A 25,793-nucleotide genomic window follows, 5' to 3' on the forward strand; every position below is an offset into this window, starting at 1 on the left:
CACAGACATGCTGCTTCAGTTAAACTATCCACAGCAGGCACGCACGCTATAAACCAGAACACAGAAATGCGGTCTCCTTGGCAAGCAAGAGTTTACTTCTATACTTTTGTAAATGTCAACTCAGTGATCACGACAAACACGGAGCAATCTCAATGCTGTTGATCCGGAGGACGGTCTGCGGGGTCACAACGACTGAAAGAAAAGATGTCACGGGCTTGACCACACACTCTGTTGCCATCAGTTACGGCAGGGGCTGTGCACACAGCCTCCCTGCAATGTCCCCTGCCGCACACGGCCATGTTTATCTCCAGGGGTGTGTGCGCTGACCGCCTCGCTAGCCTGTTCTCTCACTCTGTCGGCAGGTGCAGAGGCTGGGACAGCAGACGCTTTGTGGGGCGAGTGCTCTGTGCTGGCACCTCATCTCTCTTCCCACACTGTCTACGCTGTGACCTCTGGAGTGCGTGGGAGGACGGCCCCACCTGACTTACCCTGAGGCTACCTGAAGTGTCAGTAGGTACACGACAGGCTGCCCTACCCAGCGGACTGTAAGGTGGCAGCCAATACCAGTACTCTGGGTACATTTAACTATGCCCACTGTTGTAGTTTAGGCCGGCAACTGCAGCTGTAACAAGAGCTATGAGGGGCAGAATTCTGCAGCCGCTCAGCTGCGTGGCCCCGGGCCCCATGGCGTTGTCTCTCGGGATGCTCACCGTGGGGACTGTCCTCGGTGTGGCCCCGCAAGGACAGCCCCAGGTCTGCTGGTGGATTAAGTGCTGCTTTGGGGGCAATGCTAGGCATCATGGGTTGGAACAAAGTGGGGTCATGCGTGGAGGGTCAAGGAGAAGGGGAGTGAGCCTGGGCCTCTGGGTGCCCCCTCCGAGATGAGACCTGCCTGGCTTCCTGTCCCGAGACCCCCACGCCCACGCCCACGCCCTCCGCCCACACGCGCCTGGCAGCCTGCACCGTGCAGCGGGGCCCCTCGGCGCTTTCTCGAACTCACTTCTCTTCTTCTTGAAGTTTTTCCTTTTTCTAAATCTCATAATGATCCTTGGCCACGATTCTGTCTTTTCAATGACTGTGGCTTCTACTCGAACAAGATCCTTTCTAGAAGGAAGAAAAATAAACAATGATGTGCCTTTTGGATTATTTTTCTTTTTTTTTTTTCTTTTTTTCTTTTTTTTTTTTTTGTGAGACAGAGTGTTGCTCTTGTTACCCAGGCTGGAGTGCAATGGCGCAATCTCGGCTCACCGCAACCTCCGCCTCCTGGGTTCAAGCAATTCTCCTGCCTCAGCCTCCTGAGTAGCTGGGACTACAGGCACACGCCACCATGCCCAGCTAATTTTTTGTATTTTAGTAGAGACGGGGTTTCACCATGTTGACCAGGTTGGTCTCGATCTCTCGACCTTGTGATCCACCCGCCTCGGCCTCCCAAAGTGCTGGGATTACAGGCTTGAGCCACCGCGTCCGGCCGAACAAATCTTAAGAGGACCACATTGTAATAAAATAGCAAGAGACCAATAATTTGGCCTGGATGTTCTCATGGGCTCTAAATATCCACTATGATTAAGTATAAATGTGTTTGGTGTCAACAGAGAATACGATTGCCACCTCTGACCTGGCCTAATTGCACCGTGACCACTGTTTGCATGTCCAGCCCTGGAGCCCCACACAAAGCCCGGTACTTCACAGCCATTACCCAAGGAGTGGCTTGCCGAGAAGCGTGAAGTTGTCAGCCCCGACCAGAAGGACCTGAAAAAATTCAACAGGTGTGTTTAATCAGCAGCTCATTACGATGAGTGACATAGTCGCTAATAAGAGATGGTGACGTGAGCACAATGCAAAATGAGAAAGACTGACCACGCTGTGACGTGAATTTCATCTGCCAGCTCGTGATCTCTTTAACATTCAACACCTGGGGCTGTGAGCTGACCAGCGCACAGCCGTGGGGCAGCCTGAGGGAAATGCTCGAACCCTCAGAGGCAGGAGACACACAACTTGATTACTAGACACCATGGATATGCATCTAGACAGCTGCTGTAACCCCCATAGCAACCGTGGCTTCAAAAACCCCATCTATCCAAGCATAACATACAGAGGAAATGCACAAATCATACGACCGTGTCTATCGGCACAGCCGACAATTCTGCTCATAATGCAATGGTTTAGGCTCAACTTATTCTTTTAATGACTGCCAAATTCTGAAGAGCCAGGCAGCCATTCTAGATGCAGGGAAATCATGACACCAAGCGTGGCTGCAGATGAAGACATCTTTGCCTTCTAAACCCAACAGCGCTTTTTCTTTCTTTTCCTTTTTTTTTGAGCTGGAGTCTCGCTCTGTCGCCCAGGCTGGAGTGCAGTGGTGCGATCTCAGCTCACTGCATCCTCCGCCTCCCGGGTTCAAGCGATTCTCCTGCATCAGCCTTAGGAGTAGCTGGAACTACATGCATGTGACACCATGCCCGTCTAAGTTTTTATATTTTTAGTAGAGACAGGGTTTCACCGTGTTGGCCAGGATGGTCTCAATCTCCTGACCTTGAGATCCACCCGCCTCAGCCGCCCAAAGTGCTGGGATTACAAGCCTAAGCCACTGCGCCTGGCCACAATCATGCATCTTATATTGTGATAATTAAGCATCCCAGAAAAGTTACCTGTTACAAAGGTAATTATAATTTTATAAACAGAGTAGGCAAAAATCAAACAGACGCCCCTCACCCCCAGCAAAAAGAATTAGCGCTAAAGGCTAGAACTGCTTAGCTAAATAGACCATGTAGTTTTTTTGAGGTGGGGTCTCGCTCTGTTGCCCAGACTGGAGTGCAGTGGCCAATCACAGCTCACGGCAGCCTCAGCTTCCCAGGCTCAAGTGATCCTCCTACTTCAGCCCCACAGAGCTGGGAGTACCTGTGTGTGCCACCACGCCCAGCTAATTGCTTGGAATTTCAGTAGAGACGAGGTATTTGAGGTCTTGCTATGTTGCCCAGGCTGGTCTGGAACTCCTGAGTTCAAGCAGTCCCTGCCTTGGCCTCCCAGTGTGGGGTGGGTCATGCCAGGCCCAGGCCATGCGGTTCTGAATGGTGTGTAAGACACATGAGCACCCAGGGCAATGCCCGTCAGCCAGTCTTCGCTATTTAAAAACAGCAGCTGCTGTCAAAGCTAATGGCAGAGCAGTGTCTTAGTAGAAACTGCGCAGTTTTTCCTCCTAGACGTGGGCTGGAAAGTGCACCACATCCTTCGCTGGGATTCTTACCATCTCTGCACTCAAGCGCCTTTCCGCGGGAATACATTAGTAAGACTGGAAGGCAGCGCGACAGAGACAGGTCCCGCCCTCAGCACTGTGCAACGTGCGCTCTCCCTTCCTCCAAGAACAGACCTACTGGGCCAGGGGCTGCCCTCAGAGCAGCGGACCCCAGCCCCGCCGGGAGCATCCCCCACAGTCCCTTCTGAGCCTCAGCTTTCTTGGCATTCACCTGAGACTGGGGGGACCCTCCTCAGTGTGAGCTGGGGAGTGGGGATTGCATATTTGGTGGCTGAGCCCCTGAATGTCCAGAGAAGCTTGGTGGTCTCACCTTCTCCAGCCGGATTCTCTCTCCACACTGGAGGTCTAGCTCATTCCCAATTAAGATCAGGTCTTCGGAGGTCACCTTCCACTGGTGGCTGGCAAAGTGCACCACAGCAAAGAGCCTGCCGTACTGCCCCGTGGCGATCAGCTCATTCACCTTCCTCACGACCTCTGCAGGGAAGGCGGGTGGGCAGGCAGTCACCCTCCACTGCTCCCCCATGTACTGCAGCGTACTGCAGCGTGACATGCAGCTCCTGGTGGACGTGATGCCAGCACCCCTTGTGAGCACCTCACTGCGGGTGGCCCAGCCCTGTTCCACCCCCTGCAGGCACAAGTGTGGGCACAGGGCCAGTCTGCTGCTCCAGGAGTACTGGCGCCGTGGCACGCGGGACTTTCACAGACAGACGCTCCGCAGGACTGCAGAGAACGCCCAAACCACCTCCTGCAACTTTCTCGCCTAAGCACTCGGCAGGCCTGGCTACGTTTCTACAACTCTAAGGTCGGCGAAGCCCTCCACCTCGCTCGTTCCCATTCGTTATTAATGAGGAGCCAGCAGGCCGGGAGTGTAAAAACCCTGAGAAGCGAAAGGAAACGCCTTTGCCATGAGGAACCCCCCACATCCCATCCCCACATCCCACCCCCGGGGCGGGACGGGTTCTCCCTGCATGCCTGCACGCACACGGGCTCCATGCTCCGTTCCTGTCATCCCTGCTCTGACACAGGTCACAGAGTTCCCTCTCTCCTGTACTGTTTACTCTGAACAAGCATTTATTTATTTATCTATTTTTTACAGACAGGGTTTCACCATGTTGGTCAGGCTGGTCTTGAACTCCCGACCTCAGGTGATCCACCCGCCTTGGCCACCAAAGTGCTTGGATTACAGGCGTGAGCCACCACGCCTGGCCTGAACAAGCATTCAATGTGCACCGACCCCTGGCCTGACTGAGGGCTGGACACACAGAAGTGATGACAGAGTGCCTGCCCCTGAAACGCTGTCAACACCAGGGCGCCGGCATCAAGGGCGAAACTCCCGGTGGACTTGTTCCACTCGCACAGTATCTGAAACGGCATTTCAAATGGAAGAAGATAAAATGTAAGAAGATTCCACTCAAGAATCTTGATTTCCAGCGTTTTGGAACGCGAGGATCACGGGTCCCTTTTGACATGCGCTCCAGGTCGCATGAGTACTGACGCCCCTACGTGTTTCTCCAACAGCCAGCGTGGCACCGGCTTCTGTTAACTGTGCTGAACTGTGCCAGCTGGGGAGAGCTGTCCCTGAGCCCACCAGGAGCAGGAGACGAGAGATGAAGCAGGGCCCCCTGCTTCACTTATGCCAGCTGCCTGCAGTGTGGCAGGTGCTCAAGGAGTAGTTAAACGAGTAACACTTGACACACAGAGCCCTCGCTCTGTGGCCTGGGGACCACCTTTGTGGTGACGGAGCAGGGTCTGGGCAGTGCCCTCCAGTGTCCGTCTCCCAGAGAGGTCTTACCTGCATGGTGTCTGGTCTCCTCAACTGGGTCCGGCAGGACAATTTCTGGCCATGGAGGTGAACTCAGGGAGGTTTTAGGAACATATCTGTAAAACACATTTCGTACACAAACGTCACACGCACTTGAAAAGGCAGCTCAAAGCCTCCAAGAAATGGCCATACACAAATGTTAGGAAGGGACCCCAGGCCACAAAAAAGCTGGTTCTTTAGGACAGGCCCCGCCCCTCTGCGGTAACCCGAGGACGGGCTCCCTGCATCCTCTTACAGCCACAGGGAGCAATGCTCATCATTTACTCACTAAAGCAGGAACTCTCAGCCGTCTGCTCCAAGAGTCCCTGCTTGGGCGCCTCTCAATGCTGCAAGGGTGCCCATCCAAGGAAGCTGGGCTCGTGGTGTCTCGGGACACATTTATCTTGGAGGCACAGGCTGAAATGCCCAGCCCTGCACTTTCCCCACAACCCGGGATACAGGGCCCGCAGCTCTCCTGCCTCGCCTGGCATCCAGTGGCCCTGGAATGGCAGCTCCGATGACCGTTCACCACATCCTGCTCAAACAGGACCATGTTCCCTGCCCCGTCCACCCCCAACTCCTCCCAGGTAAGTGCCTGCTCTTCCTTCATGCCCAGGGGGCAGAACTGGCTCTGACCCCCGACAGTTAGTCCTGGTGTCTAAAACTGAGCAGATGGGAAAACAAGCACCCACCAGAAAGGGCTGTGTTGGGATCAGATGGTGACTGTTCCCAGCTGGCCCCAGCACCGCCAGTGCTCAGTCCCATCAGCTATATAGCACCACGGTCCCCAGCCGCCTCCCCTCCCGCCTCAGGATGCCAAGCTTGGTGCAAGCAACACCTCTTTTTTTTTGAGATGGTGTCTCGCTCTGTCACCCAGGCTGGAGTGCAGTGGCGCAATCTTGGCTCACTGCAACCTCTGCCTCTAGGGTTCCAGCGATTCTCCTGCCTCAGCCTCCTGAGTAGCTGGGATTACAGGCACATGCCACCATGCCTGGTTAAGTTTCGTATTTTTAGTAGAGACAAGGTTTCGCCACGTTAGCCTGGCTGGTCTCAAACTCCCGGCCTCAAGTGATCCGCCGCCTGGGATTACAGGTGTGAGGCACTGTGCCTGGTCCACTGACTTCTTCATTTCCTGACTCTCCCCAGCCTGCTCAGTCTTGGGCAGGTCGGGGGATAAGAGAGGAAAGAAACGGAGGGCCTAGATTCAAAGGGAGGCGGGATCTTTCTGACTTTCTGCTGTCTGCAAAGAGGGAGGGTAGGTAGATTCCAAACTGAATTATTCAGAACTTTTTTTTTTTTTTTTTTTTTTTTTTTTGAGCCGGAGTTTCGCTCTTCTTACCCAGGCTGGAGTGCAATGGCGCGATCTCGGCTCACCGCAACCTCCGCCTCCCGGGTTCAGGCGATTCTCCTGCCTCAGCCTCCCGAGTAGCTGGGATTACAGGCACGCGCCACCACGCCCAGCTAATGTTTTGTATTTTTAGTAGAGACGGGGTTTCACCATGTTGACCAGGATGGTTTCGATCTCTTGACCTTGTGATCCACCCGCCTCGGCCTCCCAAAGTGCTGGGATTACAGGCGTGAGCCACCGCGCCCGGCCTGAACTCTTTTTAAGCTTTTATTGCTGCTGCTACTGCAAAGTAAAATTTCAGTCTTTCTACTCCAGTGTCGCATTAGGAAGAAAACTACCTGCTCCATATGCAAAATGTGCGGCCCCCACACCAAGGACCAGGTGCGCCCCCCACACCAAGGACCAGGTGCGTCCGTGCTGTTGGCTGGAGCGCAGGACGGGCTCCACAATAATCTGGGAGAGGAATGAATGCTTTCCCCGTGGGGAAGGGCCTGAGCTCCTAGAAACATGAACTCCGTGGTCTGTGGCCAGTCAATGACCTGAGGGACAAGGAGGACGAGGAAGGTGCTGCTCTCTACAGAACGTCTTTGCCGTGCTCGACGGCTGTCTCCCCAGATGGGCTCAGCCGTGCTCAGTGTGAGAACACACTGGCAGGAGGTGCTAAACTCTCACACAGGACAGACAAACAAGCACAACCTGGCCATGTGCTAACTTACAACCTCTTCCTACGCTCAGATTCGCAGCTTCTCTGAGAAGCAAGAAAGCCTCCGCACCTCCCCACTGCGGAGGAGCCCCGGAGTCCCAGCAGCAGTAAGAACGGGCAACGTTTTGTGAGCGCTTACTGTATGCCAGGCACTGTTCTAAGCGCTTTAAATGTATACACTTACATAATCTTCTCCAGCACTCAGGGAGATAGAAGCAAACACTGCTTCCATCCGGGAGAAGCCCGGTGTCCCAGGCAGTGAGGAGCAGCCGGACTGCACCCCGGGGCTCCCCTACGGTCACTGCTCCCCGTACTGCTCCTGTGTCTCCTACCAGTGCGTGGACGCTGTCGAGTGTTTTCTGCAGCTTATATAATACCTTAAAATGTTTTTCTCAAGTACAAAATATCAACACTGAATGTGCTTTTTCAAATAATGAGCTTCTCTGAGACACCCTGATATAACCTTCCTCATCACAAATCTTGATTTAGGACTTCAAGTTTCTCCATAATAAAAGAGAGCAAACACATACGGTTGTTCTCTTTGGTTTCTTGCAGTTACCAAAGAGACCAAAGTCTTTATTTATTTTAAGGGTCTGAGAAGAATACCGTCAAAAAAGTTAAAGCCAGAAGTGGTGTTGCATGCCTGTAATCCCAGCTACTCAGGAGGCTGTGGCGGGATCACTTTAGGCCAGGAGTTCAATACCAGTCTGGGAAACATAGTGAAACTGTCTTTAAAAAAAAAAAAAAAAAAAAAAAAAAAAAAAAAGAATTTAAACATTACTGAGAACCAAAAGGTAGGAAGTTTTGACTTTAAAAAGACGGTTCTACAAATGAAAGGAAAAGAGGCACCAAAACCCACATTTTGATATTACCCTGGTGGAAATGAAGTGCTCTGCGAATTGAACCTTTGAGCAGCAGACCACAGGGAGCCTGAGGGAAGAAAAGAGACAGGGTCATTACTATTAATGCTACAAATGCAAACTGCTCTTCATGATGCGAAACGCACAACTGCTCCTCCCGGTATGCGGTGTAAACCACTGCGTGTCAAGCTGCCTACAGAAACACCGAGGTGAGCAAAACTAAAAGAATGTCACTTACAGCTACTGGCTGTGTGTGCTGAGCTCAGTTTGCCACGCCGTCTACAGGCACCTGAGACCAGAAGCACCCGCCCACTAACTCATGCCTTCACCAAGTGCCCAGTAGGTTTAGCCCCCGTTCCGTGCCCAAATGTGGGAGCAGCCTCCAAGATGGCCCTGCTGAGCCCCGCCTCCTGCTATTCTGGCCCCTGTCACCCCTGTCATCCCGCAAGGAGTGGTCTGTGTGTCTGACAGCTTGTGACAGATGTGCCGGCTCATCACTTCTGGGATTAGGTGGTAACCAACTGGGCCTTCCATCTTGGATGCCTGTGCTCACTCTCTCCGATCTCGGCCTTAGGGCAGCCCTGCTGTGAGCAGCCCTACATAGAGGTCCACGTGGCAGGGAACTGGGCCTATCGCCAACACCCACAGGAACTACCTTGCAAGTGGATTCCCCAGCTGCTGGCGCAACGGAGTCTTGAGAGAACTACAGTCCATGTGAGCTAACGAGACCGAGCCAGAACCAGCCACCTAAACTGCTCCTGTATTCTTGACCCTCAGAATTGGTGTGAGGTTATAAATGTTTTCAGCTGCTAAGTTTTGGGGCAATTTCTGATGTAACTGTAGCTATCGAATAGACCAGGGAACAAAGGCATTCAGCCTACTGAGAAGAGAGGGGCTCAAAATAAGTGCTTAGGTGCAAAAAGCAGAGACGAGGTTTCTTGATAACCACTTTTATTATTTATTTATTTATCTATTTAAAGACAGGGTTTCACCATGTTGGCCAGGCTGGTCTTGAACTCCTGACCTCAGTTGATCCGCCCGCCTCGGCCTCCCAAAGTGCTGAGATTATAGGCGTGAGGCCATCATGCCCAGCCAATAACCACTTTTTTTTTTTTTGAGGCGGAGTTTCGCTCTTGTTACCCAGGCTGGAGTGCAATGGCGCGATCTCGGCTCACTGCAACCTCCGCCTCCCGGGTTCAGGCAATTCTCCTGCCTCAGCCTCCTGAGTAGCTGGGATTACAGGCACGCGCCACCACGCCCAGCTAATTTTTTGTGTTTTTAGTAGAGACGGGGTTTCACTATGTTGACCAGGATGGTCTCGATCTCTTGACCTCGTGATCCACCCGCCTTGGCCTCCCAAAGTGCTGGGATTACAGGCTTGAGCCACCGCGCCCGGCCAATAACCACTTTTAAAGAAATTAAGCTATAATCTACACACCATAAAAGTCACCCTTTTAAAGTCACCCATTACCACTGGCTCCCTGTTTGTGTCTCCTCAGCTGCCTTCTCTCCTCTCCCACTTGGGTGCCTGGGGTCCAAGCCTGGGCCTTTAGCTCTCCTCTGTCCATGGCCATTCCTCTGGTGACTGCATCCAGTCTGATGGATTTAAATGCCCCGGATGTACTGGCGACTCCCAGGTTGACACCTCCAGCCACGGCTTCTCCCCTGGACTCACATACCCACCTCCCACTGTGTCTGATGAGCACCTCACACCCCCAGAGGCTCCTCATTTCTCCCCATGGCTGCGTCTCTCACACTCCTCCCTCTCACGAGGGCAACTTCATCCTCCCAGTTGCTCAGGCCCCAAACCTGCATCAGTTTTGACCCTCCTTCTCTTGCACACTACTCAGCCAACCCATCGGCAAATCCTATTGGCTCTCCCTTCAAGGGATCCAGGATCTAACCACTTACATCCTGCAAGCCACCACCTTCTCTTGCCTGGATTACTTCGAACACTCGACCCTCACTCTTGCCTTTCTTTCCTGCATGGCAGCTAGAGGAATTCTGTTAACACGTAGGTCAGAAGATGTCTCCATTTTGTGGAAACTCTCCAAGAGCTTCCCATTTCCTTCAGAGAAAAAGCCAAACTTCTCACAGTAGTGGGCAGGGTGCCTGGAAAGGCAGGGCAATGCGACCTCCTCCTGCCTCTCGGAATCTACCTCTCTGGCTCTTCCCCCATTAACTCTTCAACCACACTCCACTTCCCTGCAGTTCCTGGAATGTACCAGGCTCAAGCCTGCATCCTCGTCCTTGTGTGAGCTGTGCCCTCACTTCCTTCATGTTTCCATGCAAACACCACCTCAGGAGAGAGGGTCTCTTTCCTTAGGAGTGAGGATCGCCCCTTTGCCGGTTGTGGTGGTGTGAGCCTGTAGTTCTAGCTACTTGGGAGGCTGAGGCACGAGAATCACTTGAACCCAGGAGGCGGAGGTTGCAGTAAGCTGAGATCGTGACACTGCACTCCAGCCTGGGCAACAGAGTGAGACTCTGCCTCAAAAAATAAAAGAAAAGGCCGGGTGCGGTGGCTCAAGCCTGTAATCCCAGCACTTTGGGAGGCCGAGGCGGGCGGATCACAAGGTCAAGAGATCAAGACCATCCCGGTCAACATGGTGAAACCCCGTCTCTACTAAAAATACAAAAAATTAGCTGGGCATGGTGGCACATGCCTGTAATCCCAGCTACTCAGGAGGCTGAGGCAGGAGAATTGCCTGAACCCAGGAGGCGGAGGTTGCGGTGAGCCGAGATCGCGCCATTGCACTCCAGCCTGGGTAACAAGAGCGAAACTCCATCTCAAAAATAAATAAATAAATAAATAAATAAATAAATAAATAAAAGAAAAAAGAAAAAAAGAAAAAATGTATTCTAAGCCATCTGATGCTGCTGCTATAGAAATATTCCAGTGATTCTGAACTCAGCACCTCTCTTGGAAGCCATCCCATTGTGAAAAACTCAGCAAGCTTCTGTACCTAATTTGCTTTTAGCTTTGGCCTTGGGTCCACAGGGAACAAATGTTCTGCTTCCTCTCCCACCGTATTTCCTTTAGATCATCCTGGAGACTGTGACTGTGCACTTCCGCCCTGTCTGCTTTGCTCACTCTTCAGGGACCCAGCTGCTCACTGTTTTGGTCACCTTTTCTGTACTCGCTTCACCGTGGGTCTTTCCCTCTTAAAGCGTGAATCTGTACTTGAACACAGCGTTGGAGGGGTGGTTTCATGTAGGTAGGTAGAATGGAGGAAGTCCCACTGCTTTTGTAAAAACTTTCCCACCTACTTAAACCCAAGTTTTATTATGGAAAATGCCAAGCATACAAAAGTAAAGAGAACTCTAGTGAACTCTTTCAATTACCCCTTCCCAGGTTCAACAGTTACCAACTCCTGGTTAATTTTGGCATCTGCATTGCTTCTCGCCCAACTCTGATTATTATTACTTTCTTAAATTAATACTTTAATACAAACTTTATTTTCTAGTGCAGTTTTAGTTTCACATCAAAATTGGGTGGAAGGTAGAGAGTTCCCGTATGTCCCCTGCCCACGTCCCCACAGCCTTCTATCAATATCCCCCACCAGGCTGGCACAATCCTTACAATCAATGAACCTACACTGACAAATCATTGTTATCCTCAGTCCATAGTTTACATTAAGGTTCACCTTTGGTGGTGTACATTCTACGGATTTGGACAAACTTAAAATGACATGTATCTACCATTGTATTATACATACAGAATAGTTTCACTACCCCCAAATTCCTCTGAGCTCCAACTATTCATCCTTTCCTCCCAAATCCCATGATCTCTCATCTATCTTTTTACTGTCTCCATAGATTTGCCTTTTCCAGAATGTCGAAGTGGGAAACATACAAGATGTAGCCTTTTCTATTTGGCTTCTTTTACTTAGTAACATGTATGTAAGTTTCTTCCATGGCTCTTCGTGACTCATTTCTTTCTATTGTATAGATGTGCTACAGTTCATGTAACCGTTCACATGCTGAAGGACATCTGGGTTGCTTCCAAGTTTTGGCAATTGTGGAACAATTCTTTTTTTTTTGAGACGGAGTTTCGCTCTCGTTACCCAGGCTGGAGTGCAATGGCGCAATCTCGGCTCACCGCAACCTCCGCCTCCTGGGTTCAAGCAATTCTCTTGCCTCAGTCTCCTGGGATTACAGGTGCGCGCCACCATGCCTAGCTAATTTTTGTATTTTTAGTAGAGACGGGGTTTCACCATGTTGACCAGGATGGTCTCGATCTCTTGACCTCGTGATCCACCCGCCTCGGCCTCCCAAAGTGCTAGGATTATAGGCATCAGCCACTGCGCCCGGCCGGAACAATTCTTTAAATAGAGTTAGACCCAGTTTTTCTTTTTCGGGGTCGTGGTGAGACATGAGACCCAGGTTTAAAACACACGTAAACACTCGTACACACAAATATACACTTCAACCATTTTCAGGCAGAGATTTACAGAGTTTTTGACGAACATAACCTTTTCGGAGCCTCATATCAGCCCAGCGCCTTAAATACGGCTGTTTCTTTTGAGTTCAGGTCAGGTTAGGATATCCATCATCATTTTTCAGAGCTGCTCGCAGCCTGGGGCAATGGTTCAAGCACAGGTTTTGGAGCCGAACTGAGCTGCGCCTGAAGCACTCCTCTTCCCCTTCCCCGCTGCATGACCCTGGACATGTTACCTGGCTCCTCTTGAGCTGCAGGCTGGTCCCCCATAATATAGGGGCTATACCGAAGTTCGAGGGCTATCGTCAGAATTCAGGCTACTAACTGAAGGAACCAGGATCTGAACCTGGGTTCCCCCGCCTCCAAAACCCGTGCTATATTCATTCAGTACAAACGTGATCAACACACAAGGCACCAGGTCGGACCCCGGCACATACATGGCGAGACTGCAGAGAGCAGCGCTCGCTCCGCGTCCTCCCTTCAATCCATATCCCGGGTCTCACCCGCTCCGGGCCCAGAAGGTCTCAGGATGCCGCGGCTGCACGCGGACGCCAGCCGCCCGAAGGTGACTGTCAGGGCTGTTGCCGCCATGGCCGCCGCCATCTTCCCGCAGCCCCGGCCGGAAGCGGAAGCGGAAGCGACGCCAACTTCCTGCGCAACGCACCGGCCCGGTGGGGAACGCCGGTCCGGCTGTAACACCGCCCCGGCGCGGAAGCGGGACGTCTGCGGCTCTGGGCCCAAGCTGGCGGCGGCGATGGCCTCGGCGGCTGTGGAAAGCTTCGTGGCCAAGCAGCTGGAGCTACTGGAGCTCGAGAGAGACGCGGAGGTGGAGGAGCGAAGGTACAGGCGGCCGCCGGCGCCGCTCCCTCGCGGTCGGTCCCGCGGTGTCCCGGGCAGAGTCTCCGAGGGGCTCGGCCTCAGGGCCTGGGGCGGGAATGTCGTCTCCGACCCCGAGTCCGGGCCCGGGACCGTCCGTCCCCTGCTCGGCCACCTCCCGAGTTGTCAGTCTCGTCACCCCCCGGGCGGCGCGTTCCGTTTTGGGACCCTTAAGAAGCCCTTTCAAGGCCGGGCGCGGTGGCTCACGCCTGTAATCCCAGCACTTTGGGAGGCCGAGGTGGGTGGATCACGAGGTCAAGAGATCGAGACCATCCTGGTCAACATGGTGAAACCCAGTCTCTACTAAAAATACAAAAAATTAGCTGGGCATGGTGGCACGTGCCTGTAATCCCAGCTACTCAGGAGGCTGAGGCAGGAGAATTGCCTGAACCCAGGAGGCGGAGGTTGCGGTGAGCCGAGGTTGTGCCATTGCACTCCAGCCTGGGTAACAAGAGCGAAACTCCGTCTCAAAAAAAAAAAAAAAAAGAAGCCCTTTCATTTCTCGAGCCGAGACCTCGCAACGCTTACACCCTGGGCTCCGGCCCCGACCCCAGTCCCGCCCGCAGCGGGTTAGCAGCCCTTTCCCTTATTCATCCAGTAAACATGGTGTGCGCCCGTTCTGTGCCAGGCCCCGGCAGCGCGAGTCAGGTGCAGCGGCTGCCTCGGATCCGGCCAGCTGCGGGCTGGGCCTGAGCGGAGTCCCTTCCCCTCCAGCGCCTCCGGGGCCGGCGGCGTGCTCGTTGCGGGGAACGAGCCTGGAGGAGGAACGCCCTTCCCCGGGGAGGGTCAAGGTGGCTTCAAGGAGCAGGTGGTGCCTGAAGGAAAATTGGGGTTCAGCGGATGGATGCGGGGTGGGGGGAGGGGAGCAGCCCTGAGAGGTGTCGGGAGCCACGTGAGAGCTGGCCTTGATTCCGAATGGGATTATTTATTTGTCCAAAACGAACAGAGCTAACACACACAGCTAACCACCATGCGTTAATTCCTATGCACATCTCTGCCAACCCTGCAAGGTAGGTTTCTATTACTGTCATTTTCCGTCTAAGGAGATGGAGACAGAGGGGTTAAATAACTTGCCCAGAGTGACACGCTGTCGTCCGATTTGCCATCAGGCAGTCTGCTTCCAGAGTTTGTAGGCAGCCATAGGTCGGCAGAATTTGTCCGAGAGGCTTTTGATCCTGGCGATTGAGAGCTTTTGCAGTTACTTGACTTTATCAGAATCCCGGCTCCTTCATGTGTGGCTGTGTGGCTTCGCAGGTTCTGGCTGGGAGCCTTACTTACTTCCTCTGTGAAAGTGGGATGATTCCCACCTGACAGGTTTGCTCGGAAGGAAACGATCCCGTCAGTCAGGTGCTCAGAACTGTGCCAAGGACAGAGTCAGCCCCCGTGGCAGTGGCTCTTCCTGAGAATGCTGAGCAGACTGGCAGGGAGAACCGGGAAGGGCCTGGCTAAGGAGCCAGCCTTCTGTTCAGTGTGTGCGGATTGGCCATCAGCGGAGTTAAGCAGGAGAGGGAGGCGAATAGATTTGCATTATTAGGAGGGTCTCTGGGTCTCCTGTATTTGATTGGACTAGGAGAGGCCAGAAATAAGGTGATCGAAAGGCTTTTTAGCCCAGGTGAGCAGTGATGTGGATTTGAACCAGGGCGGTGGCAGGCAGGATAAGAGGCAGAGAAGTCCAGGTAGAAATAGGGGGAGCCTGAGAGGACTGAGCGACAGATGGGAGTAGAGCAAGGAGCACCAATGGCAGCATCTGTCCAGGTAACCTGGAGAAGGGTGGTGGCATTATCTGCCCGAGGGGGATGTAGAAGGAGCAGGTTTGGGAGTGGAGCAGATTCAGGGTTCCGTGGGGACAGATTTAGTGCCCGTGAGTAGATCTTTATCTGTGTTTCTTTCCCTTTTACTTTTCCTGCATGGGTGGAAGTAGAAACTGGTAAAAATCCTGAAGCATCAATACCAGGTGTCTTCCAGGTCCTGGCAGGAGAACATCTCCCTGAAAGAGCTCCAGAGCCGAGGCGTCTGTTTGCTGAAGCTGCAGGTGTCCAGCCAGCGCACGGGGCTGTACGGACGGCTGCTGGTGACCTTGGAGCCCAGGCGATGCGGTTCTGCGGCAGCTCTTCCCAGTAACAGCTTCACTTCCGGTGTGTGCGTATTCACCCAGACAGACGCTGAAATTGACTGGCATTCAGACCGCCTTGTACCCTCATAGAGACTGGATTACAATGACCAGTTTGAGAATAAAGCATTGCGGTGAAGAACTCTTAATCAGAAATCCAACAATTGATGTGGGTTTTGGTTGTCTAGATTAGCATTGTCCAATATGGTAGCCATTAGCAGTGCGTGGTCATGAAGCGTTTCAAGTGTGCCTTGTGATTGACAGATATAGAATACACAACAGATTTGGAAGATTATATTAAGAATAGTTGGGAATATCTCGAGTGATTTTTTTTTTTTTTTTTTGGAATACTGATGACATGTTGAAGTATTTTTCATATATTGGGTTAAATATGTTGTTATTAAAATTTACCCATTTCTTTAAAAAAATTTTTTTTTTTTTTTTGAGCTGGAGTCTCACTTTGTAACCAGGCTGGAGTGCAGTGGCATGATCTTGGCTCACTGCAACCTCCGCCTCCTGGGTTCAAGCGATTCTCCTGCCTCAGCCTCTTGAATAGCTGGGACTATAGGCGTGTGCCACAATGCCCAGCTGCTTTTTTTTTTTTTTTTCCCCCTGTATTTTTAGTAGAGATGGAGTTTCACCATATTGGCCAGGATGGTCTCGAACTCCTGACCTCAGGTGATCCACCCACCTCAGCCTCCCAGAGTGCTGGGATTACAGGCATGAGCCACCGCGCCTGGCTTCTTTTACATTTTTTAATATAGCTACAAGAAAACTTAAAACTACGCCCAACCGGGTGCCTGTAATCCTAGCATTTTGGGAGGCCGAGGTGGGTGGATTGCTTGAGCTCAGGAGTTCAAGAGCAGCCTGGGCAACATGGCAAAACCCCATCTCTACAAAAAATAGAAAAATTAGCCAGATGTGGTGGTGTGCACCTGTAGTCCCTGCTACTTGAGGGGCTGAGGCAGGAGGATCACTTGAACCTGGTATGCTGAGGCTGCAGTGAGCCGAGATCACACCACTGCACTCCAGCCTGGGGACAAAGTGAGATCCTGTCTCAAAACAAAAAACAAAACAAAACAAAACAAAAACTGCATGTGACTCGCGTTAACGTTTCTGTGTAACAGACAGCCTTGGTCCCAGATGTTGAACATGCAGTCTGTATCCTTCTGTATTCCCAACCCTTTCTTGTGCCAAGCATTTTTTGGCTAAGCTTGTGCCAGCCTGGTTGGAAAGGAGGGGCGGTTAGGAGAAGCTTCTTAACCACACACCTGGGACGCTTGTGTTAGACGGCCACCGACCCAGAAGCCTGGAGGAAGCAACATTGCCAGGGCCGTCCTTTTTACTATAAAAGTGTCTCTGCCTCAGGACAGAGGTGGTGATGGAGTTTTGAATTTCATATTTTAATATCGTAGACTTTTGCCCAGCAATGAGGAATACCGGCTGGATTTGGAGAAGATGAGATGAGGGTGTCGAGAGAGGAGAGGCCAGGAGGGGAACCCGCACATTGGAGTCCTATTTGAGATCTTTTTTTTTTTTTTTTTTTTTTTAAATTTTATTTTATTTTATTTATTTATTTATTTTTTTGAGACGGAGTTTCGCTCTTGTTACCCAGGCTGGAGTGCAATGGCGCGATCTCGGCTCACCGCAGCCTCCGCCTCCTGGGTTCAGGCAATTCTCCTGCCTCAGCCTCCTGAGTAGCTGGGATTACAGGCACGCGCCACCATGCCCAGCTAATTTTTTGTATTTTTAGTAGAGACGGGGTTTCACCATGTTGACCAGGATGGTCTCGATCTCTTGACCTCGTGATCCACCCGCCTCGGCCTCCCAAAGTGCTGGGATTACAGGCTTGAGCCACTGCGCCCGGCCGACTTTGAGATCTTAACACTTGCTTGTTATGTGGCCTAGAGTTAGTTACTCACCCTCCAAAGACTGTCAACAGCCGTACCTTGTGGCTTTGCCATCAGGATGGAAAGTGTGTACAGGCGGGTTGAAAACTGTGAAATGCAAAGGTCAAAACGTGTATTTATGGCTGGGCGCAGTGGCTCACACCTATAATCCCAGCACTTCGGGAGGCTGAGGTGGGTGGATCATGAGTTCAAGATATCGAGACCATCCTGGCAAACACGGTAAAACCCCACCTCTACTAAAAATACAAAAATTAGCCAGGCATAGTGGCGGGTACCTGTGGTCCCAGCTGCTTGGGCGGCTAAGGCAGGAGAATCGCTTACATCCAGGAGGTGGAGGTTGCAACGAGCTGAGATCACGCCACTGCACTCTGGCCTGGTGACTCAACGAGACTCTGTCACAAAAAACAAGAGTGTGTGTATATATTCAGTAAGCATTGTGGAGTGCATGACCTAAGAGATTAATAAGAGCTGATAAACAGGAAGTCAGAAGAAGTGGCGTTTTATGCAGAAAAGTAGCAAGCTGAAATTGTGGTTGTTGATTAGCTTCAGGGAGAGTGGTTATCTGTTCCTTTTCTGAGGAGCAGTCTTAAGTCTCAGTAGCTCAGAGATATACATCTGGAAATGTGGGGTTCTACACCAGCCAGCTCGTGGAAAGGTTGTGGAGGGATGGGATCCTCTAGCCCCGTGGCAGTCCCTGTGCACGGAGCCAACCCTCTGTCCCACGAGCTTGTTGCCACCTATGCTTTGTCTTTATAAAGTTAGGAAACGTGATTCAAGGTGCAGATGAAACTCGGTGTCTAGAAGATTTCAGACATGGGGATTACATGGCGTGTACACAGCTGTGGGTGATCCGCGCTTTTATCTCACAGGGGATTGTGTCCTCACTGCCTATGTTCTGAGTGACGAAAATCTGAGTCAGACTGGCTTTTTTATTGTTTTTTGCCCTCCTGCCCCCCTGACTGAGTGATGAAAATCTGAGTCAGGCAGGCTTTTTTTTATTTTTTATTTTTGCCCCCCCCCCCCCCCCCCCCCGCCACCCAACTGGCTTAAGCAGGAAGGGACCCTCGTCAGTTGTGACTGGAAGGCTGGCTTCAGGACCCAGAGGAGCATGCCAGGACTTAGTTTCTCTCCATTTCTTGGCTCTGCCCTCTTCTTGGCTCTCCTCTCTGCCCTCTTCTTCGTATTTTTTTTTTTTTTTCCATCCGTCTTAGAGTTTAAGTCTTTCACTGCTGCTCAGGCTGCACTGCAGTGACATAATCATGGCTCGCTGCAGCCTTGAACTCCTGGGCACAAGTGATCCTCCTGCCTCAGCGTCCTGAGTAGCTGGGATTACAGGTGTGAGCCTCTGTGCCTGGCTGGGGTGGATCTTCATCTCAGGTGCCACATGGTAGCAGTTCTAGCCCCTAATCCTCTCAGGTTCCCCGTCTAGCTGGAGAGAGGGAGCGTCTCTATCCAGATACCCAAGCACAGGTCTTCACGCATCTCAGGCCTGTGACTTGGTCTCATGCCCATCCCTGAAGCAATCACGGTGGCCAGGGGCACGCGAAGCAGTGAACGGCTTAAGCCTGGACTGGGGGAAACCCCTTGGACTCACCTGACAGGTGGGAGACACAGGACAGTTGTCCTAGGCAGTAGGAAGGCCTGTGCTGTGTGGGCGTTTCTGCATGGAATGTTCTTTTCCAGATGTGTTGTGACGCTTGCTTCTTTCCACATCCTCCGCTCCCCACGGGGCCCTTCCTGCACACTGCAACTGGAACGGCGTCCTCATCCCTCCATCCCCTTCCTGTGCTTTATTTTTCCTAGAGCACTTAGCACTGATGGAGATGCTTATGTTCGTCGTTTCTCTCCTCCCTGACATGAGGGCAGGGACTGTCCTTGTAGCACGGACTAGAGCCAAAACTTGTAGCCACTGACTAGTGCTTGGTACAGAGTCGGCACTTTCGATGTTTTACTGAGTCTCATGCCTGCTTTGAAGAGTTCATTAATCTCAAGTCAATTTTTTTACATGACTTAGGTGTTAAACTTTTTTTTTTTTTTTTTTTTTTTACTGTTACTGATTGCATTTACTAAAGAAAGTAACAAAGATAAACTATTTGAAGTGTACTGGATTTTATTATGTAAAACCATATTGAACCTTTCTCCAGTGTCTTGTATAACTGAGTTTTCGCTTTTTGCAGGTGATATAGTGGGCCTGTACGATGCTGCTAATGAGGGCAGTCAGCTGGCCACCGGGATCCTGACCCGAGTCACCCAGAAGTCAGTCACGGTGGCCTTTGATGAGTCCCACGATTTCCAGTTGAGCTTGGACCGAGAGAATTCCTACAGACTGTTAAAACTTGCCAATGATGTCACTTACAAGCGACTGAGAAAGTAAGCGGATGTGGCTGGAAATCGTAAGCATCATGTTCCTTAAACATAGCTAGCCCATTCCTCCCATGCCTGCCTCACAAAAGAGAGCAAGCAGGTCACTGTGTGGCTGTCCAGTGAGTTGGTGGCAGCATGGGGGCCGAGGCTCGGGCACTGAACTGCTGCTGTTTGCTGAGTTTCTAATTGTAGTTTTCTCCCTTGGCAGAGCTCTGACTGCTCTAAAGAAGTATCATTCTGGCCCAGCCTCCTCACTCATAGAAGTGCTCTTCGGCAGATCTGCTCCCAGTCCTGCCAGTGAAATACGTAAGAACTTCTGAGTTTTCTTTTTTGGTTGAAATCGCTGCTGAAAGTATCAAGAACAATGTGACCATGGGCCGTTCGAGTAAGAGTTTGAGAAAGCGTGACTGGAAGCAGTCTACCTGGACGTCTTTGTAGAAATGTCTCTGAGCGGCGGCATGCACAAGACTGTCCTCCTTGTTCTCAGTCCTAATGAAGTAGCTCATTCCATTGAGGTTTTTATTTTAAATTCTTTTTTGGGCAGAGGATGGAGTCCTGCTCTGTCACCCAGAGTGGAGTGCAGTGGCGCGGTCTTTGCTCACTACAACCTTCACCTCCCAGGCTCAAGTGAGTCTCGTGCCTCAGCCTCCCAGATAGCTGAGATTACAGGCACACACCACCATGCCTGGCTAACTTTTGTATTTTTAGTGGAGACAGGGTTTTGCCTCGTTGGCCAGGCCGGTCTCGAACTCCTGACCTCAAGTGATCTACTCACCTCGGCCTCCCAAAGTGTTGGGATTATAGGTGTGAGCTACCATGCCTGGCCTCCATTGAGTTTTAAAATAATGTTCTTTTAATGTACATAAATCTTTTTTTTTTTTGAGACAGAGTTTTGCTCTTGTTGCCCAGGCTGGAGTGCAATGGCTCAATCTTGGCTCACCTCTGACCCCCAGGTTCAAGCGATTCTCCTGCCTCAGCCACCCAAGTAGCTGGGATTACAGGCATGTGCCACCATGCCCGGCTAATTTTTTGTATTTTTAGTAGAGACGGGGTTTCACTGTGTTGGCTAGGATGGTCTCAATCTCTTGACCTCGTGATCCACCTGCCTCAGCTTCCCAAAATGCTGGGATTACAGGCGTGAGCCACCGCGCCCGGCCTTACATAAATCTTTTATTTTGAAATGTAAAGATATTTCTTTTTTTTTTTTTTTTTTTTTTTTTGAGACGGAGTTTCGCTCTTGTTACCCAGGCTGGAGTGCAATGGCGCGATCTCGGCTCACCGCAACCTCCGCTTCCTGGGTTCAGGCAATTCTCCTGTCTCAGCCTCCTGAGTAGCTGGGATTACCGGCACGTGCCACCATGCCCAGCTAACTTTTTGTATTTTTAGTAGAGACGGGGTTTCACCTTGTTGACCAGGATGGTCTCGATCTCTTGACCTTCTGATCCACCCGCCTCGGCCTCCCAAAGTGCTGGGATTACAGGCTTGAGCCACCGCGCCCGGCCAAGATATTTCTTTTAGCTTAGTACTTTGTGAAAATAGAGGAGAATTGATCATTTTTTATGCTTGATAGCAATTTTTGGTTGGAAAAAAAGCTCAGTTTTTTTTTTGTCGATAGGGACCCTGGAATGGCTTGGTTATAGCACAGGAACACGGGGTTCGATGGCCTGTTACTAGCTCCACACCTGCCTGTCTTCCATGCTGGCTTCAGTCTCACCAGTCAGGGTCAGCAAGCACCCTTTGCTTACGAGCTGCTCCTCATCCGACAGGTGTCTCTGTGTGGTGGGCACCATGGAGCGAATGCCGTGGCTGCAAGGCTGAGCACAGCGGCACCTGCTCTTAAGAGCATAGCAGAAAAAGCAGGTCTTTAGTCTTGGTCGTGGAAGATTCAGAACAAAAACATGATCCTAGAATTTGTTAGTTTTTTTTTTTTTTTTTTTTTAATCATTTGTCTTTATCATTTTATGGGAACTGAAAAGAGGGACAATATGGTAGAAACAAATGTGCTCCAGGATCATTTCCTTCATTCCTGTTACTTTAGAGCAGGTGTTGGCAAACTTGCCATAAAGGGGTGGATTGTGAATGTTTAGACTTTATGGCCCATGTCATAGCAGCGGGCAGCTGTAGATGGTATATAAATGAACAGACGTGGCTGTGCTCCGGTGAAACTGACCAAAACAGGGAGCACTCTGGATGTGGCCCACACTTTGCTGATTCCCGTTCAAGGAGAAGCCTTTTGAAAATAAAGCAGACTGACTTTTGTGTTGATTGATTACCCCTGGGGAGGTCCAGTGTGTTCCTGACAGGCCTCACTTATCCCCGCGGGCGCACGCTCCCTGAGGACCGGCAGAGTGCTGGAGTCTTGCTCTGCTGCTGCTTCCACAGACCCGCTGACGTTCTTCAACACCTGCCTGGACGCCTCCCAGAAAGAAGCGGTTTCATTTGCGCTGTCGCAGAAGGAACTTGCCATCATCCATGGACCTCCTGGCACTGGGAAAACCACGACTGTCGTTGAGATAATTCTTCAAGCTGTGAAACAAGGCTTAAAGGTGGGCAGTGCATGCTACTTCCCTGGCAGAGCCCGTCAGTTCCTGGTCTGTCATGTTCAGCAGGTGCTCAGCCAGATTCAGCCTCAGTTCTAGGGGGAAGGGTCAGGAGCATTGCTGAGCATTTACTGATTGAGCATTGGACTGGCCTTGTTTGATTTCCAGCAACCCCATGAGTTTTGGGGAACACGCGCAGGAACCACAGCCTGCATTGTGGAAAAAGGCTCCTGGAGCCCTCTGGCGTGGCAGCCTTAGTGTGGGGCCGGGCCCACACTCCTGACCTTCCTTTGCTCACCATGCTGGCTGTGCTCACACTCCCTACTGTGCAGGCCCATGTGGGGGCCTGGAGTTGGCCCGGGCCTGGTCTGTGCCCGTCAGGAGCTCAGCGTCTGGTTGAAGGACACGGTATTGTTACGGCTCATCAGATGGTCTGCTTAATGGCTATGATGCACATGTCCAGCGCACGGGTGACTGATTTTCTGGGATGTGGAGTATAAGATTGTACATTATTATTCACTTACATTTTAATTTTATTTTTATTTTTTGAGACGGAGTCTCACTCTGTCACTCAGGCTGGAATGTGGAGTGCAGTGGTGGGATCTTGGCTCACTGCAACCTCTGCCTCCTGGTTCAAGTTCAGTTCTCTTACCTCAGCCTCCCAAGTAGCTGGGATTACAGGTGCCCGCCACCATGGCTGGCTGATTTTTCTATTTTTAGTAGAGATGGCATTTCACCATGTTGGCCAGGCTGGTCTCGAACTCCTGACCTTAGGTGATCTGCCCACCTCAGCCTTCCAAAGTGCTTTGATTACATGTGTGAGCCACTGCGCCTGCCCCAGCTACGTTTTCAATGGTTGAAAAAGGATCTTTTTATCATCATCTGCATCAGTTTGAGTCATTATGGATCTTAGCACATGGAGAGCTTTATTATTTATTTATTTATTTTATTTTATTTTTTATTTTTATTATTTTTTTTTTGAGACGGAGTTTCGCTCTTGTTACCCAGGCTGGAGTGCAATGGCACGATCTCGGCTCACCGCAACCTCTGCCTCCTGGGTTCAGGCAATTCTCCTGTCTCAGCTTCCTGAGTAGCTGGGATTACAGGCACGTGCCACCATGCCCAGCTAATTTTTTTTTTTGTATTTTTAGTAGAGATGGGGTTTCACCATGTTGACCAGGATGGTCTCGATCTCTTGACCTCGTGATCCAACCGCCTCGGCCTCCCAAAGTGCTGGGATTACAGGCTTGAGCCACCGCACCCGGCCTATTTTATTTTTTTTTAAAGATGGGGTTTCACCATATTGGTCAGGCTGGTCTCAAACTCCTGACCTCAGGTGATCTGCCCACCTCAGCCTCCCAAAGTGCTGGGATTACAGGTGTGAGCCACCGCGCCTGGCTGTGGAGAGCTTTTTGAAAAGCCTTTCTGGTTTATAAAAATGTTGGATAATGATGAGAATTGGAATAATGGCAAGTTTTGTAGGGTGACATTTACTGGGCGCTGCCTACCAACAGGCATCCTTCTGAACACCCATTTAATCCTCACAGAAACCCTGTGCCAAGGCAGGTGGTTAGTGGCCCCAGTTTATAGATGAGGAAGCCGGGCGTTATGGCTCACGCCTGTGATCTCAGCACTTTGGGAGGCTGAGGCGGGTGGATCACCTGAGGTCAGGAGTTTGAGACCAGCCTGGCCAGCATAGTGAAACCCTGTCTCTACAAAAAATACCAAAAATTAGCCAGGCGTGGTGGCGGGCACCTGTAATCTCAGCTACATAGGAAGCTGAGGCAGGAGAATCTCTTGAACCCAGGAGGTGGAGATTACAGTAAGCAGATCACGCCATTGCACTCCAGTCTGGGCGACAAAGCAAGACCCTGTCTCAAAAAAAAAAAAAAAAAAAAAAAATGCAAGAATACACAGCGTGGTGACATACATTGGTGATCCATTCATCGGATCTGTTTGCTGCGTCCCTCAGTCTTCCCTCACCCGTGCAGAAGCGCCTCCTCACTAGGCGCGTGTACCTGCCCTGCGCTTCTCTCTGCCTTTAAGGCTTTTTGTTCTTTTGGTGTCCACGTCAGTGATCTGATTACAAAGTAAATGACCGAATCTAAACTTGCGGTTCTCAGGTTCTGTGCTGCGCCCCCTCCAACGTCGCAGTGGACAACCTGGTGGAGCGCCTGGCTCTGTGTAAGCAGCGGATCCTGCGCCTGGGGCACCCCGCCCGCCTCCTGGAGTCCATTCAGCAACACTCCCTGGATGCGGTTTTAGCACGGAGTGACAGTGCCCAGATTGTTGCCGATATCAGGAAGGACATCGACCAGGTCTTTGTAGGTGTCATGGCCAGTGTCCACGTGGGGTGTGGGTTTCTGATCTGCAGTCTTTTTAAGGAGCGAATATTTTATCTGTCAGTATTCCTCTTGCTCTTCTCTTCAGTCGGTTCCTTTAATAATTTAAAAAATTGGGCTGCCCTCCCCGCCCCTTTTGCTTTTTGAGATGGAGTCTCGCTTTGTCACCCAGGCTGGGGTGCAGTTGTGCTATCTTGGCTCACTGCAGCCTCTGCCTCCCGGGTTCAAGTGATTCTCGTGCCTCATCCTCCCAAGTAGCTGTGACTACAGGCATGCACCACCACACCCATCTTTTTTTTTTTTTTTGGTAGAGACTGGGGTTCGCCATGTTGGCCAGGCTGGTTTTGGACTCCTGACCTCAAGCGATCCACCTCGGCCTCCCAGAGTGCTGGGATTACAGGTGTGAGCCTGGCCAGGGCTGCCCATTTTTGATAGAGAGCTATACCTAGCATTTAACAGAGACTCAGCTGTTTTCAAAGTGCTTGGTAAGTAGGTGAGGAACATTTTTTTTTTTTTTGAGACGGAGTTTCGCTCTTGTTACCCAGGCTGGAGTGCAATGGCGCGATCTCGGCTCACCGCAACCTCCGCCTCCTGGGTTCAGGCAATTCTCCTGCCTCAGCCTCCTGAGTAGCTGGGATTACAGGCATGCGCCACCATGCCCAGCTAATTTTTTTTTTTTGTATTTTTAGTAGAGACGGGGTTTCACCATGTTGACCAGGATGGTCTCGATCTCTCGACCTCGTGATCCATCCGCCTCGGCCTCCCAAAGTGCTGGGATTACAGGCTTGAGCCACCGCGCCCGGCTAATTTTTTGTATTTTTTTTTTTTTTTTTTTTTGAGACGGAGTTTCGCTCTTGCTACCCAGGCTGGAGTGCAATGGCGCGATCTCGGCTCACCGCAACCTCCGCCTCCTGGGTTCAGGCAATTCTCCTGCCTCAGCCTCCTGAGTAGCTGGGATTACAGGCACGCGCCACCATGCCCAGCTAATTTTTGTATTTTTAGTAGAGACGGGGTTTCACCATGTTGACCAGGATGGTCTCGATCTCCTGACCTCGTGATCCACCCGCCTCAGCCTCCCAAAGTGCTGGGATTACAGGCTTGAGCCACCGTGCCTGGCTAGGAATTGTAAAGAAAACATTTTCTGGCCAGGTGCGGTGGTTCATGCCTGCAATCCCAGCACTTGGGGAGGCTGAGGTGGACAGATCAGTTGAGATCAGGACTTCCAGACCGGCCTGGCCCACGTGCCTG

General features: G+C 51.3%; 2 protein-coding genes across 2 annotated transcripts in view; one reads left to right on the forward strand and one right to left on the reverse strand.

Annotated features, from left to right (window-relative positions):
• Positions 1 to 72: 72 nt before the first annotated feature.
• MRPL21 (mitochondrial ribosomal protein L21) lies at positions 73 to 13,042 on the reverse strand. The gene is made up of 7 exons (XM_003941171.4): positions 12,907 to 13,042; positions 7,978 to 8,035; positions 5,046 to 5,131; positions 3,564 to 3,727; positions 1,697 to 1,749; positions 1,001 to 1,104; positions 73 to 192 (listed from the first exon to the last, which is right to left on the reverse strand). The coding sequence occupies exons 1-7, from the start codon at positions 13,004 to 13,006 to the stop codon at positions 128 to 130; spliced, it is 630 nt and encodes a 209-aa protein (XP_003941220.1). The 5' UTR covers positions 13,007 to 13,042; the 3' UTR covers positions 73 to 127.
• A 26-nt stretch (positions 13,043 to 13,068) lies between these two features.
• IGHMBP2 (immunoglobulin mu DNA binding protein 2) overlaps positions 13,069 to 25,793 on the forward strand; it is a 38,279-nt gene continuing 25,554 nt past the window's right edge. The window contains exons 1-6 of the mRNA XM_039471061.2: positions 13,069 to 13,243; positions 15,245 to 15,414; positions 19,477 to 19,669; positions 19,872 to 19,969; positions 22,046 to 22,209; positions 24,327 to 24,527. Coding sequence (XP_039326995.2) covers positions 13,158 to 13,243; positions 15,245 to 15,414; positions 19,477 to 19,669; positions 19,872 to 19,969; positions 22,046 to 22,209; positions 24,327 to 24,527 — 912 coding nt within the window. The 5' untranslated portion in view covers positions 13,069 to 13,157. The remainder of the gene's footprint in view (positions 13,244 to 15,244; positions 15,415 to 19,476; positions 19,670 to 19,871; positions 19,970 to 22,045; positions 22,210 to 24,326; positions 24,528 to 25,793) is intronic.

Source organism: Saimiri boliviensis, chromosome 6, assembly GCF_048565385.1.
Source record: "Saimiri boliviensis isolate mSaiBol1 chromosome 6, mSaiBol1.pri, whole genome shotgun sequence".
Taxonomy (NCBI): domain Eukaryota; kingdom Metazoa; phylum Chordata; class Mammalia; order Primates; family Cebidae; genus Saimiri; species Saimiri boliviensis.